Source organism: Hemicordylus capensis, chromosome 9 (genome assembly GCF_027244095.1).
Source record: "Hemicordylus capensis ecotype Gifberg chromosome 9, rHemCap1.1.pri, whole genome shotgun sequence".
Taxonomy (NCBI): Eukaryota; Metazoa; Chordata; class Lepidosauria; order Squamata; family Cordylidae; genus Hemicordylus; species Hemicordylus capensis.
The window spans coordinates 17,640,624-17,659,439 of NC_069665.1; the positions used below are offsets into that span (position 1 = coordinate 17,640,624).

Consider the following 18,816-nt stretch of genomic DNA (forward strand, 5'->3'; position numbering starts at 1 on the left):
ACAGAAGGTGCTATTCATACAGTCAATGGCATTATTCATCTTTGCTCCTGATGATCCACAGTTACTGTATGTTATATGCATCCTGAAAAGTAGCACGTTGGTGCAGTGCTCAAAACGGCTCAACTTGAGGCACTTTCTGTTGCCAAAGACCTACCCGTCTGGGCCTTTCCCAGACAGCAGGCTTTACCGTGGGATTAAGCGAGGCGAAGCACTGCGAGTTACAGGGCATGTCGGATATTTTGAATTTGCCCAAAAAACCAACGCAAAAAGTGGAATTACACTGGACATAACATTTTTACCCAGGACAGCCAGAGGTGCTCTTAGTCCTGGACTTCAGGGCCGAAGTCCAGGGTACCCATATGCTATGTAGAGGTGTACTTGGAAAACTAAACAGAAGTGCCTGTCTAATTCTCTACTATGAATTGTAGCATCACTATTACATAAGTTTTAAAAATGAATGGAGATTTTGACTTTTCCCAGATACTCTGAAAATAATTAAAGGATATGCAGAGTAAACTGTGTCACTGCTTGGAATATATTCTAGTATTTCTTGCTCTCTTTCTCTCATTTTAACTTCCTTTCTGAAACTCCCAGTGGGCCTTAATACTAAGGATTTCACACTTTTTCAAAGACAAACTCACCATTCCCCCTCCCCCTGCTGGCCTCTTAATTCACCGCCACAGCCCGCCCCGGGCTGATTTTTGGGCCTATTCGGGCCTGAAAAGATCGGCATTGTGGCCATTTTGGAGGCTGCAATGCATGCTCAAATGGCCTCTGTGAGGCCTGGCGAGGCCTAGGGCCTCGCAGGGACCATTTGAGCACATGTGGTGGATATATATTTTATTTTTATATATTTTTATATATATATATATATATATATATATATATATATATATATATATATAATGGCCGCTGAAAACAAAATGGCCACTGCAATGCTCAAATGGCCTCTGCGAGGCCTGGCATGGCCTAGGGCCTCGCAGAGGCCATTTGAGCATCCGTGGTGGCCATTTTGTTTTTGGTGGCCATTTTTAATTTTTTTTTAATTTTAAGAAATGGCGCCCCCCCTTCAAGTGGCGCCCGGGGCACGTGCCCTGCCTGCCCCACCCTAGATACACCCCTGCCAGGGCCTCCATAGCTCTAGGGGGGCCCCAGATCCTCTTTAGTCTGTCTTGGATGGTGTGGTCGCCCAGCCGAGCATAATGCTACTTAATTTGCAGGGAAGGGGAGCCCTCCAAAGGCCTCTAGGTCCAGGCTCCAAAATTACCTAGGTGCACCTCTGTAGAGAGCTCCAATGTACAATGAAAAACCTGAATTGTGTATGGAGTGCTCCCTGAGAGCTCGCAGGGACTTCGGCATAAATCTGGGCAATATGTGAACACACACCTGCCCCTCCAGTGGTGAAGCAAAGTAAAATTGCCATCTGGGAACAGCCCTGGGAAAGCTCCAAGTTAGATTCCAATGCAGTAATAAGCTAAATGGCCAATCAATCTAAAGCAGCTTCTAATCTCTCCTTTGTGTGCAAAGGCTGTTCATTCTGTTCTTTATATTGGATTACAGTTTAATTTTTAACGTTTCTATATCACTCTGTTATTTGAACAACAGAACATATCTGAGAGGCAGTGCAGTGGATAGAATATCAGTTACAGGGGTGTGACAGTTTGTGTGGTGAAGGTCTGAATACTAACCCAGAAGTGAAGTAACTAGCAAAGTCCAACTAGCAAAATCTGACTGACAGAGCAAATGGTGAGCAATGTAGTATCAAAGGTTATCACATGCCTGGAATATAAAATACCTGGGAGTAGATATTCTGAGAGTAGATATTTTAAAGATATTCTCAAGTTCTAAAGATATTCTCAAGTATTCTCAATTCTCAAGTATTCTGAGAATATCTACTCCCAGAATATATCTGGGAGGAGCATCTGCATGCTTGCATGCAAAAGGTTCCAAGTTCCCTCCCTGGCAGCAACTCCAAGATAGTGCTGAGAGAGACCCCTGCCTGTAACCTTGGAGAAGCTGTTGCTAGTCTGTATAGACAATACTGAGCTAGATGGACCAACGGTATGACTCAGAATAAGGCAGCTTCCTATATTCCTAAAACAGAAGATGATTGGAACGCTATAGCAACCTCTTTGGGAGGGTTCAGGGGCATCCTTAGAGGGTGTCCCATGGGGCCCTCAATGAATGGTTCAGAGCCCTGAATCTCATCAGCCACCTCCTTCTTGAATAGCGGGTGGGTAGTCACCTCTGCTGCTGATCCAGCAGCAACAATTCATTCATTCATTCATTCATTCATTTGATTTCTATACCATCCTTCCAAAAAATGGCTGAGGGTGGTTTACACGGAGAAATAACAAATAAATAAGATGGAACCCTGTCTCCGAAGGGCTCACAATCTAAAAAGAAACTTAAGATAGACACCAGCAACAGCCACTGGAGGTACTGTGCTGGGGTGGACAGGGCCAGTTACTCTCCCTCTGCTAAATAAAGAGAATCACTATGTTAAAAGGTGCCTCTTTGCCAAGTTAGCACGAGAATTGCTTCTTGTCTCTGCCTCTTCCCGAAAAGGAAGTTGTGCTGGGGACAAAGCACTTATCTCCTCCAGTTTCCCTTTGGGAAGGGAAAGATGTAATTATCCTTGGAAGGGCATGTTTGAGTTTAATTATCAAAAGGGGGTCTGTGGGCCTTGTCTCAGATCTTCTTAGAAATACCCCAGGCTGATATGCCAGAGCTGCCAAAGCCTCAGGAACATGCTTATCCTGCTCCGCCTCCAGAAAAATGGTTTGAAAAGTGGTGGGTGAATCATGGGTGAATTGTGGGTAGCCAGAGCTGGTCAGCAGATGGAGCTGTGGAAATTACAGGCCCTTCTGTCTTTGTGATCAACCCATCAGATCCCAGAAGAAAATACAGCTGTGGTCTGTGGGTCCACTTAGGTTCTCCATAAGCATGAACTTTAAATTTATTCCTGAACTGTTCTTAGTGTGTTTTACTGCCATGTAGAAGTAAAAAGCTGCCATTTGTTTAGTGGCTAAGGGCAGAGACAAACATGAACAGGGAGGTCCGTGATCAGATTTTCCAACTTCAAAGGTGCCATCAGGGGCAGCCTCCAAATGGCCTGGAGCGCCAACAATGGAAGAGGGTTTAAAAAAACACACACCAAAAAACCCCAAATAGCGCACAGATTATCTGTGCAGAGTCGACAAGTTATTAGTTAAACCGGGATTTAACTAAATGTTGTTTGAATGTTTTAGGTGCAGTACAAACCACATTAGCCTTAACTCCCTGTCTACACAAAGTTTTCTGTACCTGCCATGCAAATCTATCTGTTACAAAATGTATTTTTAAAGCCAGTCATCCTTTCACAAATTTTTCACAAACTCCTACTTAGTGGAAGTTTATAACCATTAACTTGAATCAACTCTTCAGCCTTTTGCCTAGATGTCACAATGTGTTTGCTAGGGCACTTTCCAGATTAAACCCTACAACAGTGTCACTGTGGATCTGCTAAGTGTGCTTCCGTACTCCCTGTGTTGTGACACCACAGTCCCTGCACTGACAGCAGGGTGCTGTTCACATTTTCGATGCCTTCTTCCGGGTTTTATCTTTGCATTATAGTGCTACAACGTTGCAAGTCCATTGCAGAAAAATAGCTGTATTTTCCCATTGTAGCAGTTTGAGATTCTGGGGATTGTTTTCAATATGATTCTGTCAGGCCAAAGAATTTTACCCCTGTTGCAGGTTTTAATCTGGAAAGTGCCAAAATGACACACCTAGTTTCCATGTCGCCTCCACATTCAGATTTCAGCCATCCCTGTTCATTAGGTGATATTTAATAATGAAATCATTAATGATTTTAATGATATTTTATCATTAAAACAATCATAAACATCCATAGTTTAAATGGGAAGAAATATCTGCTAAAGGCAAAGCGACAGGGATGGGAGAACATACAGATGATAAAGCAGTTTCAACCTAATTTTAATTGAATTCTGTAAAAAAATAATTTAATTAAATAATTTAATTAAATATCACTTTTTAAACATTTTTATTGGTTAACAAGTATATGCAAAGATTAACAGAACTGTAAATAAATAGTGAAACATTGCACAATTGCACCGTCCTTTTTTCCAACCCGCCATGATCACACAGTGCTCCCTAGTGATATGTGGGAGATGAACTCCAGTATCTCAGATATAAAAATAATGCTCATTGATTACTCAGAAATTGTGCAAAACCACAATCAGAACAAAACACATACCGTATGAGGACCTCAAACGGGGAACCAATGGACATTTAATCTACAAAACAGTCATATTTTGGAATGGCTTCGGATCTCCACTCCTATGCCCATCAGTACAGAAAGATGGAAACAAGGAATGAAGTGGCAGGCGCTTACTCAATGGGATGATCTCCACTCCATGGTGTTTAGCAGCCAAGTCCTTTAGCTCCTGAAAGATATCAAAGCCAGAGACTTATGGTGCATCAACAAGTCCAGGAGGCTTTAGAGACAGAGCTTTCCCCCCAAACCACTCCTGATTGGAGTGTGCCAGTCCACATATTTGCTGGATTTAACCCAACCCCCTTGTGGGCTATCAGGGACCAGGACAGACAGGGCTTTGTTTTTCTCGGAAGCAAGGCTGCAAATTCTGGCTTAGCCCGAGTTATGTCCAGGGTAAAGCCCCTTGCTAACTGCTGGTCCGGGAAACTGTGCACAAATAATGTACCCAAAACGTTGAGAAACACTGCTATAGAAGACTAAAAGGTTTACAAATTAAAAGAAATTAAAACTCTATGAGTTAAAACTGTTAAAATTGTGAGATAGCTAAAATCTATAAGAAAAAGGTTAAAGAGTTTTAAAAGTTATTGTAGAATTAAAATTCAAAACTATAAAATCATAAAACAGTCTGTAGATTATAGGTGGGGCTCTGTGCTACTTCAGGTCTAGATAGCATTTACTGGTGGTCAGTCTCCTGCAAATTTTGCACGCAGCTGTGCGGAATTTAGCAATGTTGTACATTGTAGAGGGGTTGCAGTCAGAGAGTAATATGGAGGTATAGAATTGTTCAGGGCAGCCAGGTAACTTAGTCAGTTGTGCGAGAATGAGGGTATTGTGGGAGTCTCTGTAGAATGGGCAATGAAGAAGGACATGCTCTGTGGTTTTGACTTACCCAGTGTTGCATAGGCACAGCTGTTCCGAGAAAGAGATCTTCCTGTCTCTTCCATCTAGTACAGCCAAGGGGAGGGTACCAATGCAGGCAAAGATGCAGGCTTTCTTCTGTGATTGCAGACCTCAAGCTGTGTAAGGTAAAAAGCAGGTGTTGTTATGTATCTTAGACTTTCTGAGATAAGGAAGTTCAGGACCCTGACTAGGTCAGCTTGGCATTCTATGTCCATTACATGCTGTTTGAGGAGTGTTCTGGCCTGCTCATGGCCCATGGAGAGAAGATTGGCAGGGGATAATTAACATTCATGTCTTTCTTTCCATTGTCTCTTTGAAAAAACATTGCCCTTAACCTTAAGACAAATAAATATATTATGCTGACTACCATCCACAGCACCTTCCACCTTTCTCCCTTTCCACCTTTGTGACTCAGGCCCTTGATGGTATCGCCACTGTCCACACCCAGACAAATATCCCCCTACACCTAGGTCTGAAGTTCAAGCCAGTCAAAGACCTTCGCCTTCCCCTTCCACAAATCCTTTGCTGGCTGGCATTCCAAGGCAATATGCCTCATTGTCTCCTTGGGTGCCATTTGATCGCCTTGGCTGTTCCCCCTGCAGTCCAGTCTCTTATACACTTTGATCTTCCTTCTTCCACCATGGATTGCCTTCTGCCAAATCACGGACAAGGTGTGATAGGCCTGCCATTGTAATCCTCAAGAATGATAAAGTATCCCCAAGAATGATAAAGTATCCATGGAGGAGAGGTCTATCAATGGCTACTAGTCAGAGGGCTGTGGGCCACCTCCAGCCTCAAGGGCAGGGTGCCTCTGAGTACCAGTTGCAGGGGAGTAATGGCAGGAGAGAGGGCACACCCTCAACTCCTGCCTGTGGCTTCCAGCGGCATCTGGTGGGCCACTGTGCGAAACAGGATGCTGGACTGGATGGGCCTCCTTGGGCCTGATCCAGCAGGGCTGTTCTTATGTTCTTATCCTGCCATCTTGGAAGGCTGGTACTGGAAACACCCCTGTTTTTAGGAAATGCAGAGCACTCACTCTTTCCTTTTCCGTTGGACACAGGGCTTCCTTAAATCTCTCCTGAAGTATTTTCTTATCAATGACCATCTTTACTTTTATAACAGACTTGTCTCGGTTTTCTTTCATAACTGCCACGGACACCCTCCACTCTTTAATAAGAATCACCGCTTCCCATGGGTAGCAGGGGAGTGTCACCTTTAATGCCACAGTAAGTTTAAACTCTGTCAGACCTTCCATCCACCACTTCTGCCCCCTCCTTCTGTCATTCTATGTGTCCATGAAAAACGTCCACACCAAATCCTCCCCCTTGATGCTGAACGGTTCAGTTGTTTCAGCCTTTGCCCATTTGCTGAAATTGCAGCTTAAGGATGTTGCCAAGAGTTCCTGCCACCCTGTGGCCAAGGGGCCCAATCCCCATTCCTCTAATTTCCTCTATGCCCCTGATCTTGGCAGGGGAAAGAATTTTGTTCCCCCAGAGACATTTGAAAAGCTCTCAGGTAACTCTAAAGATGACTTCCACTAAGAAGGGCTGTTAAGATGGATTTATCCATCCAGGCATTGAAGTGGACTTTGTGTTGTGGTTGTAAATAGTTTAAATGTTTTTAGTTTTGTTATATGATGTTGTGTTGTTATATGCTGTGTTGTTTTATTGTACATTGCCCAGAGATGTGAGTTTTGGGGTGGTATGTAAATATATTATAAATAAATAATATCGCGAAACAAACACACAACTGAGGGAGGCAATAGACTGTAAAAAATGAGGCCTTTTAAAAACATGTGCAGCAGGTTTGCAGTGGGCTTCCTACAGGCCCTGTCTACCAAGAGGATGGAGGGCGGAAATGACACACCTAACTGTGAGGAGCTCTTGCCAGGTGGAAGAAAAGGTCACTATGGGACCAGGGGAGGGAGAAGTTGTGTGCAAGCCAACAGGTTGTGCAGGCTTTCTGAGCGGCCTTTGGACAGAATAGAGACTTCAATCTCCGATTTATTCTGTCCTTCTGCAGCAGTTTTTTCCCCAGCGTTAGCACGGGCAGATATTTAATGAAGCTGGCCTGACTTCTATCTCTGTGGATTTCTGTGGCACAAGAAGGAATTTCTGTGGATTTCTGTGGATTTCCTGTGCCCCAGGAAGGAATTGGTCCTCTCTGTTACTTGAGCTGGGGAATTGTTACATAGCATCTGAGGTAGGGTTGCCATGCCTCTCGGAATTTTGGGTAGCCCACAAATTTTGGCTCCTCCATCCGGCTGCTGAATTCACCCACATATTACCCTGATTTCAAATGTGCTGTCTGATTTGCCCGGGAGCGAAAGCAGCCTGAGAAAGCTCTGCCCAGCGGCTTCTGTGTGCTGTGTGGCTTTCTGTACAGTAATCCCCTGAGGAATGTTGCCTTAAAAAAAAAAAAAAACAACCAGCAGGGGATCTCTTATCAGGCAGTTGAGAGGATAGCTTGTTTTTATGTAAATCACTGCCTGCCTGCTAGGATGTGTATTGTCATGTTTAAGGCTTTACATTCTATGCATGCCTGCTTCGGAGCAAGCACTGTTGATTTCAATCAGATCTTCTCTCAAATAAGTGTATAGAGAAGCAGCCTTAATTAAAAAGCTGTGCTTTTTTTTTTTTTAAATTATTGTTGCTGTTACTTGAAGAAACCCTCCCTGGACCCTGAGGTCCTTGACAACTATAGGCCGATCTCCAGCCTCCCTTTTTTAGCTAAGTTGTTAGAGATGGTTGTATGTGCCCAGCTCGAGAGGGTCTTGGAAGAAACTAGCCACCTTAATTCTTACCAGTCGGGTTTCAGGCCTTGGCATAGCACAGAGACAGCACTAGTCGCTCTGGTAGATGACCTTCTTCGGGACCTTGATGAAGGTAGTGTCCCTCTTTGGGTCCTTTTAGACCTCTCAGCGGCTTTTGACACTATCGATCATGCTATCCTTCTCGACCGCCTGCGTGAGTTGGTTATCGGGGGCACTGTCTTAAAATGGTTCCATTCTTACCTTAGCAGGCGTGTCCAGTCGATATGCATTGAGGACAGATGCTCTGACCCATGGCCACTCCTTTATGGAGTTCCCCAGGGTTCAGTTCTTGCCCCTGTCCTTTTTAACATCGATATGAAGCCACTGGGTCAGGTCATTTCCCAGTTTGGGGTGAGATTTCATCAATACGCTGATGAGACTCAGCTATATATTGCCATCCCAGACCATTCTGGAGATGCTGTTTCTGTGCTTACTCGATGCCTGGAAAATGTTAAGGTCTGGATGACTCAAAACAAGCTCAGACTAAATCCCACTAAGACTGAACTACTTTTATTCAGCCCTCATACCGGCCAACAGTTGGATGTGAATCTTGTTTTAGATGGGGTGGCGCTGCCCCCAAAGGAGCATGTTTGTGATTTGGGGGTCCTTTTGGATTTGCGCCTCCTTCTTGAACAGCAGGTGGAGGCTGCAGCCAGAAGTGCTTTTGCCCAGCTTCATCTGGTTCTCCAGATGAATTACGCCCTTACCTTGATCAGCAGGCATTAATGACAGTGACCCATGCCCTTGTTATCTCCCGCTTAGATTATTGTAATGCTCTCTATCTAGGGTTACCTTTGAAGACTATCGGAAAGCTACAATGGGTTCAGAATGCAGCAGCTCGCCTACTCATGGGTGCCAGAAAATATGACAGGGTAACACCTCTCCTGCAGTCACTGCTCTGGTTGCCCATTTGTTTCCAAGTTCAATTTAAGGTCCTGGTTCTGACCTTCAAAGCCTTGTGGGGCTTGGTGCCTGTCCACCTACAGACCCGGTTCACCCGCCTCTCCCACCCAGTAACATCCCATCTGGTTAGATCATCTCAGATGACCCTTTTGTTGGTCCCTGATTTCCGAGAGGTTTGGGGCTCTAGGACTCGCGAAAGGGCCTTTTCGGTTGCTGCCCCACTTCTTTGGAACTCTCTTCCCCTTCAGATTTGTCTAGCCCCTTCCTTACTGATCTTCAAATCTCTATTGAAGACTTTTCTTTTTCGCTAGGCTTTTGCCCTGTAGTTTACTTCATTTGTTTTTCTTAGTTACTTTAGTTTTTGATTTAGAATGTAATTTTTAATGTTGCCTTGTTTTCATGTTTTTGTGCACCGCCCGGAGTGAGCGGTATATAAAATGTTTCTAATAAATAAATGCAAACTTGTGGGTGGCGTTATAGTGCACAACACATTAGTGGTTGTGGGTATAGACTGAAATACTGTACTAGTTACTCCAGATTAGTTATTAGCTAAAGTTATGACCCTGTTCATGTGGCATGAGTACATACTCCTCAACATTTCACCAATGAAAATAAGGGAAATAGTGAATATATAGGGGGCATGGCCAAACCTAATGGCGCAGCAGGGAAGCAACCTGCCTCAAGAGCAGGAGGCTGTTGGTTTGAATCCCTGCTGGTGTGTTTCCCAGAATATGGGAAACTCCTATATTGGGCAGCAGCGATATAGGAAGGTGCTGAAAGGCATCATCCCATACTGTGTGGGAGAAGGCAATGGTAAACCACTCCTGTATTCTGTCAAGAAAACCACATGGCTCTGTGGTCGCCAGGAGTCAACACCGACTCAATGGCACAACCTTTCCTTTTTTTCCATATGGCCAAAAAACCTGGGAGGTGTGATGTACTGCATTTACCAGAATAGAAGGCGACTTCTTCCAAAAGTGTAGGTTAAGAAGAGGGCTTTGAATTTAAGATGACCTCCCGATTTCCATCATTAAAGAACATGGAAAAAATCTAGTCTTGGACTCTCAGGCAAATACAGTACAATGCTAGGAGCGTGCCCCAAAGACCTAGGAGGCAGGGAGCACAATTCCGGCTACAGGTATGCAAAAGTGGGAATCAGGTAATAAAGTGTGTGTAGTGCCCCCTCTCATTATACAGATACTGTTATGCTTTCCTCCGTTTTCTCTTGGCCCCATCATAAGCCAGGAGCATCTCTCCAAAGGCTGATGAACTACAAATCCCATCACCGCCAGCAGACACTTTTTATTACAGCTGAGGATGCTGGGAGTTAGGGTTCAGCAATATCTGGAGAACCAGAAGTTGCATACCTCTGCTCCAAATACAGAGTAATAAAGGCAGCAATTTATCTCTACTCATGGGGCGGGGGGATAAACAGAAAGGAGTTATATAGCACTTTAAAGGGGATGGGATTTATTGTAGCAGAAACTGTCATGCCGCAACAATCTGGTCGTCTTAAAAATGCCACAAGACTCGTCTTTTTCGCCCTAGCAGATTCACAAGGCTTCTCCTTTGGAATGGCCAGATAGCTCTCCCTTCCCATAATGGCGGCCTCTACTCCGCCTTCAGCCCTTTCCTAGGCGGGGGCACGTGACTCCAGTTTCAGAGCCATTGCATCAGCCGCTCGCTAAAAGAGACCGGCCTCTCCGTGACGTCCGCAACCCGGCTAGAAATGGGTTGTGTAGCTGACAGGCAGCGGTGTTGACCAATCACCAGCTAGTTCCGAGTCTTCCTAACCGATGAGATGGGAGGGCTTGCGGGGCGGGATCTGTAGTAGGGTTTGGCTGTGCCTTGGAACTTAGCAGTACTGCGGCAGCTGGTGTAGAGGCTTCTGGGAGACAGGTAGCAAATGGAATTGTGGAGTTTGGGGGTAGCTGGGTGGTGAATGAATGAATGAATGAATGTATGTTATTTGGTTTGGGTATTTTGAATTCTTGCCTTCCATTACAAGATCAGGCTGGGCCCCAGCGCAGGGGATACTGGCGGTGGGGGTGGGGGTAGGGGTAGGGGTGGGGGTGGCCGCAGGGGGTGATGGGAGCCTGGTTCATGGCAACGGGCCCCCTCCATGCTGTACCCATATGTGCTGGGACCAAAGGGAGGCGTGGCTTTGAAGGCACAGTAGGGCATGCTTGTGCCTGGATTCGTTATGGCTTGAGGGTAGAGGTGAATAATGGAGAGGACACATTTGTCACATGGCAACTTGTCCAGGATGTGCATCTAACCACGTGGCATGCTGCTTGGCAGTACTGGCCTGTCACCGTGATGAGAAGAATCCTGCTATGCTTTTCCCAACTGATCAGAGATCCTGGGTAGCAGGAGCCTGGCAAGATTTTCCTTGTCAACTGGCAGATGATGCAGATCACTGGGAAACCCTTCTATTCACATTGTGATTAGGTTTCTACCTGGCAAACTAGCTGTGCATGTTGCTTCACTGGCTGAGTAAACATCACCTAGTTTTTTGATCTGGTGCCTCAATTGTGGTTTGGTGGTATGAATCTAGTTTCCTCCCGCCCTCCCTTCTTCTCCCCATGGGATTCCATAAACTACCACCATCAGAAGCAGGATGTTAGAGGCTATGGATTTATACTATACAATTTCTCATTGGAGGACTTGCTGAGTGGCTTTTTGTTTTACCCAAGTCTGACTTGCTTGTAGTATTTGGAGTCTAGGAAAGAATTCCCCTCTCTGTGTTAGGATAAGCTGGTAATCCTGGATCACAATTGTTTCTCCTGAGATGTGGCTTGGCTTGCTTACTTGAGACATATGGAGCTATATTTGCACCTTGTGGCGTGTAGCTATAAATGAATGGATGTGTTCAAAGATCATGGGGCCCCCAGCTCCTGAGGGCCCTCCAGCTCCACCTCTCCCTATTTTCTTCAATATCTCCCTCACTCCAAGGGGCTGCTGGGGAGAGGGGCAAGCAGGGGCCCCCTCTCCCCTAGCTATGCCCCTGCATCTGCTGGAAAGGCCGTGCTCTTGTGTTCTGAGTTCTGCAGTTCTGAGTGTGTCTGTCTTCCTCTCCCCTGAAAGCAGATGTGTACCTGTCTCATCAGCTCTCCTCTGCATTGGCATGAGGGGATGGTTGCGGTATTGTGTGTGTGTGTGTGTGTGTGGCAAGGGAGGGTAAAGAGCAGTTGGGGATGTGCAGGGAGAAGTGGCTGCTTGTCAAGGCCTTGCAGTTGCTGCAGGAAAGAGACCACGGTGCCTGCAGTGTCTTTTCCAGCTCTTATTCTCTTGGTGACAGTGTGCTCTTCCTTGTTCTGTTTTTGTTTTTAAGGCAGATCATGCATATGTATACAGTATGCTTATATAAACTTGTAGCCAACTCCTGATAATATTGTTGAAAGATGTAGGTAGATTTGTCACTTGCCTTATCACTTATGATGTAAGAAATAATAAATTAAAACAATGCTTTAAGCGTGATTAACCCTTGAGGTGTGTGTGTGTGTGTGTGTGTGTGTTTAATATCCTGGTTTTTAAAATCTCCTTGTTAAAAAAAAAAACTCATTTGCCCTTTTTAAAAGTGTGTGAGTGGGGTGGGGGGATTGTTAGCTGCCTTGGGCATCCAGATAATGGGATCGAAAGTGGAAGATATATTTTAAATACATAAATAATACATAAACAAAACAAAACAATCCCATTAAAGGGCAGGATAGCCTAAAGGCTTTCTGCAAATGAAAAGCATGTTAGCACTTCTAGAAAATGTACTGGTTATTTTGTAAGGTTGTGCAGCCCTAACTTAGCAGGTGCCCTAGGAGCAAATGCTTAGGGCTCCTGCTACAACTTGAAGTTCCAGTTTCAGGTGCTGCAGCAGCTTGACCTTATATCAGAGTTTGGCATTTTCTTCAAGTCTTGTGTTCCTTCTGTCCCTTTTTTCTCCTCAGTGCTGAGTGGTGATTCCAAGATGGGGACGACGTTAACGGCCAGCGAGATCCGGCAACGGTTCATCAACTTCTTTGTGGAAAACCAGCACACCTACGTGCACTCTTCTGCTACTATCCCTCTGGATGACCCTACTCTGCTCTTTGCCAATGCTGGCATGAATCAGGTTGGACATAATAACATAGCTTTACAAAAGTGCTGAGTGACACAGAGAGAGAAGAAGGTTTTCCTGTACTAGATTGAAGACTGTCATCTCATCTCTTTCTCTTTCTCTCTCTCAGTTCAAGCCCATCTTCCTCAATACTATTGACCCCTCTCACCCCATGGCAAAGCTGACAAGAGCTGCCAACACTCAGAAGTGCATTCGGGCTGGTGGGAAGCACAACGACCTGGATGACGTGGGCAAGGATGTCTATCATCACACTTTCTTTGAGATGCTGGGCTCCTGGTCTTTTGGAGATTACTTCAAGGTATATTTGGGATGCTGAGGTGTGTGGGGGCATGTAAATAGTAAATAGCTGGTTAATGAAGTGTGGTGTAGAAAATCTTCTTCTTCATACATATTTTTCTAAGGCATACCCGTGGCTAATCCCATGTGTGGCTGCTCTCGTGAGAGTTTGGAGAGCTACTGGATAGCCATGGGACGAGTTGGGGGAAGAAAATGGTGGTGTTAGCCGGCTGGCCAGCGGGCAAAAAACCAGCAGCAAATGGCGCCGGTCGAAGAAAACAGTGGCGGGCAGGCGGGGAAACAGATAGCCAGCGGGCAGAGAAGGAAGAAGATGGCAGGCAGGGGGCAAGCAGGGTAACAAGAAGATGGTGGGCGGGGAAGGACAAAGACGGCGGGCAGGGAAACAAGAAGATGTTGGCAAGGGGGTGGGTGAGGAAGGACGAAGATGGCGGGTGGGGAAACAAGAGGATGGCGGGCAGGGGACAGGCGGGGAAATGGACTACCGGTGGGCGGGGAAGGAAGACGACGGAGGGCAGGGGGTGGATGGGGACAAAGACAGGCGGGGGAGAATGTGGCGGGGTGGGCAGGCAAAAAAGTGGTGGCGGGTGGCGGGAGAAAGCGGCAGTGACAAACTAGGGACACAGATGCTCTGTACCAGATCAGCTAGTACATAGTGAAGCAGAGGCTTCTCAAACTTGGGTCCCCAGACGTTGTTGGACTACATTTCCCATCATTGCCAGCTCATAAAATATTGGCAGACATGTTGACAAACATATTGAGATCAACATGCTAAGCCAGGTTAGAGAGGCTAGAAAGAATGGGGAAGACCCAAGTTCAAATCCCCATTCAGCCATGATGCTCACTTGTTGACTCTGGGCCAGTCACTTATCTCTCAATCAGACCTACATTGCAGGATTGTTGTGAGTATAAAAATAACCTCGTACACTGTCTTGAGCTCCTTCGAACAACAGCTGGATATTGATGTACAAATTAGTAATATTTGAGCCTGTATCTTTCATTTTCAGATCACAGCAGTCATGTTGCGCATTTTCGATTGGCATCAACCTGATGCTTTTCTTTCATAAATCTTAAAGGGGGACCAGACCTCTCCTGCCTAAATTTAGTGCTTAATTAGTGCAAATGGCACAGGCAGCAGAGTTTGTTCAGTGTCAAAGAAACACTGATTCCATTGCTGCACTAAATGATGCACACTTGCACACTTTATTCTGGTTGTAGTGCGGTGTTGACTACAGGGCTTAACTTAAAATAGTCTGGCAACAGTTGGAGGGTCAAAGGGCAAGGAAGGAGGCCAAAGGTAGGAAGAGGAAGGCCAGGGCAAGTGAAGAGCTGGAGTTGGACGATGAACTTGGCAGGCTGTAGCTGCATCCTTCCTGCCTCCCTACCTCTGCAGAAATCCTGGACCCCACTTGGCTTCTGAGCATTTCCTAGTTTTGAATATTTGCAAACCCTTCTCAGCAGCTGTGGCTTTCTTCTTACTGGGAGGGAATTAACCTGCAACTGAACCATACCACTTTAGCCTGCACATGGATATTTCCGTGGGGAGGCAGGGTGGAAACAAAGAAATCCCAGTCCATTAGAAAAGTGTACCAAGGATAGGAGAAGGCTAAAATCTCATCCTTCTCCCTGGTTGGGTTTTCTGTGTGAATGTTTTGTATGGGAGAAACATTCAGCTGAGTGAGCACCTGCTTGCAATCCTATTATAGACCTAACACAGATTTAGGAACATAAGGAAGCTGCCATATACCGAGTCAGACGGTCTGTCTAGCTCAGTACTGTCTACCCGGGCTGACAGCGACTTCTCCAAGGTTGCGGGCAGGAGTCTCTCTCAGCCCTATCTGGGAGATGCTGCCAGGGAGGGAACTTGGGACCTTCTGCTCTTCCCAGAGCGGCCCCATCCCTCAGGGGAGATTCTTCCAGAGCTCACACATCTAGTCTCCCATTCATATGCAACCAAGGCAGACCCTGCTTAGTTAAGAGGACAAGTCATGCTTGCCACCACAAGAGCAGCCCTCCTATCTCAGTGAGGACTGTGCTATTTTTGAAAAGTGGGAGCAGAGGTTCATTCTGTATAGAGGCACACTTCTCCATAACTGTGCATACGCTGTATCTGTTTAATGCCATGGAGTATTTACAACCCATTGAATTTCCTGGTACAGTTTCACGGGCTCGGTTGCCTCTGCTGGGGGTGGCAGTATTTGGGTGACGATGCCTTTTGAGAAGCGAATCGATGGAACAGTGTCCACAATGTTGCCCCGTTTCATTTCTCTACCCAGGAACTGGCTTGCAAGTTTGCCCTGGACCTGCTCACCAAAGAGTTTGGCATCCCCATCGAGAGGCTGTATGTCACGTACTTTGGTGGCAATGAGGCAGCTGGTTTGCAGCCAGACTTAGACTGCAAACAAATCTGGCTGGATCTAGGGTGAGTCTGTCGGAGGGAAGTCAGGGAGGGAGGGAAATCCAAAGGGTTTAGGAAGAACTAGCTTTCTGCCTTGGGAATCACCCCTTCCCTGCTCCGTGAAATACTTTACAACAAGAGGGGCTGCCTACAAGACAGGCCCTGTAATTTCTCTGTTACCTTGCACTGAAAACTCAGAGGGGCAAAGAAAAGGCAGAGAAGTATGAAAAGAGCCACAGAGCCCTGTTCTGAAATCTCTTCTGGCTGTGATTCTGCCATGACCTGCATTGGCTGCTGGTTACTTCCAGCCAGTGTCTTAGAAGTAGACTGGCCAATGGGATGAGAAACGCTCCTTTTAAACATGGAGGAGGTTAAGGCTCCTCTTCAGATGGTCTTCCGCATACAGTGAGCCTGAAGGGGGGCATTGGGTTTGTGCCCATCAGCCACCCCCAACCCACTCACTGGCCACGCCTCCAGGGTGCCAATGTGTTTGACGTTTGCAAAGGGCAGTGCGGAATATGGGGAAGTTTCCCCCATGTAATTTGAAGCTTTGACCAGCCAGCATTTCCCTCCATGTGTGTGTTCAGCACTACCCTCCATAGACAGTGTACAGCAGGGCTGCTCAACTTTGCCCCTCCTGCAGATTTTTTGCCTACAATTCCCATAATCCCTGGCTACTGACCACTGTGGCTGGGGATTAGGGGAGTTGTAGTTCCAAAACAGCTAGGGGTCCTAAGTGGAGCGGGCCTGGTGTGCAGGGTGTTTGGCCAGTGGGGGATTAATGTGGCTAGCTGGCACAATCCTGCTGCCCCCTCCATGGGTTCACTGTCTATGAGAGCGGGGTTTCTGGTGTAAGCCAATATTAACCCCTTTAGTGAACCTCCAAACTGCAAGCGCCCTCCCTTGTTCCACTTCTTTGTTTACTGGGCATTTTCTTTTTTGCAGTCTGCCAGAGAGCAGGATCCTCCCAGGCAGCATGAAGGATAACTTCTGGGAAATGGGAGACACGGGCCCATGTGGGCCTTGCAGCGAGATGCACTATGACCGGATTGGAGGCCGGGATGCTTCACCCCTTGTCAACCAAGATGATCCCAACGTGCTGGAGATCTGGAACTTGGTGTTCATACAGTTCAACAGGTGAGGCAATGATCTCTGTTCTCTCCCTTGACATCTTCTGCATCTGTTTCTCTGCTCCCCTTGTTTCACCTGGATCATAGTAACTCCTTTTTCCTCCGCTTCTTTTCCCCAGCGATCTGTTCCAAAACGTTCAAGATAATAGTAGAAGAAATAATTTCCAGCACAAGATCTGTAGGATTAACCACTTTGGGCATGCAAGACACTTCCTATCCTTGCAGAGCCTCTTTTGGGGATATTTTAGTAATCCAAAAACCTTGATTCTTTTTTCCTTAATCTCAGTTACCTGCCTATGTGTCTTGGATGATAATGGGATCCTATCACTGAGTGGTCTGCTTCTTTTGAGATGGCATAAGATTTCATTACCTCGAAAGGCTCACTGTCGCAGGGGCTGAAGACATCTTAGATCTCCCTTGCCATAGGACATGTTTTCCTTGATTTGTGGAGGGGTCATTTCCCCTGTTTTCCTCTCTTACTGGTTTTGATTTGTACCTTGCTTTATTGTTCTCCCAGGCCAGAACCATGCTGTCCAGCAGTGGTGTTAAGCTGAATGTGTGAATAGGGGAGATCAGGCTTCCTGCTCACATTTCTTGCATTACAGTGGTGCATTTTTCTCTCTCTTGTGCAGGGAGAGTGATGGGACCCTGAAACCTCTTCCCAAGAAGAGCATTGACACTGGCATGGGCCTAGAGAGGCTGGTGTCTGTGCTGCAGAACAAGATGTCCAACTATGACACGGATCTCTTTGTGCCCTACTTTGAGGCTATCCAGAAGGTATATCCAGAAGCACATTGTGGGTGCATGTCCATATGTAGACGTGCAATATAGGCTGTGTCTTTCCAAGTACCCTGAGAGCAGGCCTTTGGCCTAGTTCACTGTTCCTCATTGTATGGCCCGTGAGCCACTGATGGCCCCCATAGACCCCAGTGGCAGCCCCTGGCTTGCCTCTCACCCTCCTGCTGCCTCTAGTTCCCTTGGCTGTCGCGCACGCTGTCTCTCCCTCTTGCGCCCCTCCTCCTCCTCCTCCTGCCGAGCGCGCTCTCACGCTCTCTCCTGCTGCCGCCGCCGCACTGGCCTGTGCTTGCGCGCTCTCGCTTGCTCCCCTCCTCCCTGCCCCCAAGCGCCTTCTCTCTCTCTCCCCCCCCCCCAACCAGGCCTGGTGCCGCCCTCCGCCCCTGGCTGCACGGAACGAGCCCTCTTGGCAGCTGCGGCCCCCACTTCAAAAACAGTGATGATCACTGTCCTAGATCCTCTGATCTGGTTTTGACCCAGTGTTGCAATCGACACCTTTCTGCATTGTGCTTCACTGCCAGCAGGGCCGGATTAATCTGTAGGCTAATAGACCTATTGATTGAGGCCCTACTTTAGGCCCCTCTGTTCAGGAAATTTCGCCCCTCCATTCCAGTGCCCCTTGAACTCAATCCAGGCCGGCCAGCATTATATTGTTCTCTGCCATGTTTATGTGTGGTGTGCTCGTCTTTTTTGTTGTTTTGGTTGGCTCTTAGATTTAGCTGGTTGATAGTGGCTGCTGCTGGGTCTTGTCTCAGTGCCTGGAGCAGTGATAGTCTTTGCAGGATTGAGGCCCTCAGTGAGTACAGGTAAAACAGGCCCAAGCGGAGCTCTGAGATGAGGCCCAGCTAAGTACAGAGGCATGTATATGCCAGAAACGGGCTGAAGCACTGAACCCAGTCAACGATGGAACGAGAGGGATAGAGCAGTAGTTGTGTAAAGAGGATGCCAGGAATTCAGGCTATGAGAAGGTGAAAACTAATAAACAGGAGCAGTTCAAGAATCAGGGAGGTCCATGCTTGGAGCCTGAGGACAGCTTCTTGTGGGAGAGTAGCCGACCACACGGTGTCCCAGTCTTGGGTCTCCAGACGTTACTGGACTACAACTCCCTGTAGTTCAGTGACATCTGGAGACTCATGACTAGAAAACCCTGCCCTACCAAGCATCCAAAGACAAGACATTTGACAATCTGCTTCC

General features: G+C 46.7%; 1 protein-coding gene across 6 annotated transcripts in view; it reads left to right on the forward strand.

The window, feature by feature from the left end:
• Positions 1-18,816, forward strand: part of AARS1 (alanyl-tRNA synthetase 1) — a 44,436-nt gene that overhangs the window by 2,459 nt on the left and 23,161 nt on the right. For 4 of the 6 annotated variants that reach the window (XM_053270728.1, XM_053270729.1, XM_053270723.1 and 1 more), the window contains 5 exons: positions 12,836-12,999; positions 13,115-13,303; positions 15,576-15,721; positions 16,643-16,834; positions 17,460-17,604. In XM_053270728.1, coding sequence (XP_053126703.1) covers positions 12,856-12,999; positions 13,115-13,303; positions 15,576-15,721; positions 16,643-16,834; positions 17,460-17,604 — 816 coding nt within the window. In that variant the 5' untranslated portion in view covers positions 12,836-12,855. Of the gene's footprint in view, positions 1-1,605; positions 1,747-10,656; positions 10,794-12,835; positions 13,000-13,114; positions 13,304-15,575; positions 15,722-16,642; positions 16,835-17,459; positions 17,605-18,816 lie in introns of those variants that run through there. The other 2 variants (XM_053270726.1, XM_053270725.1) reach the window with 2 other exon arrangements.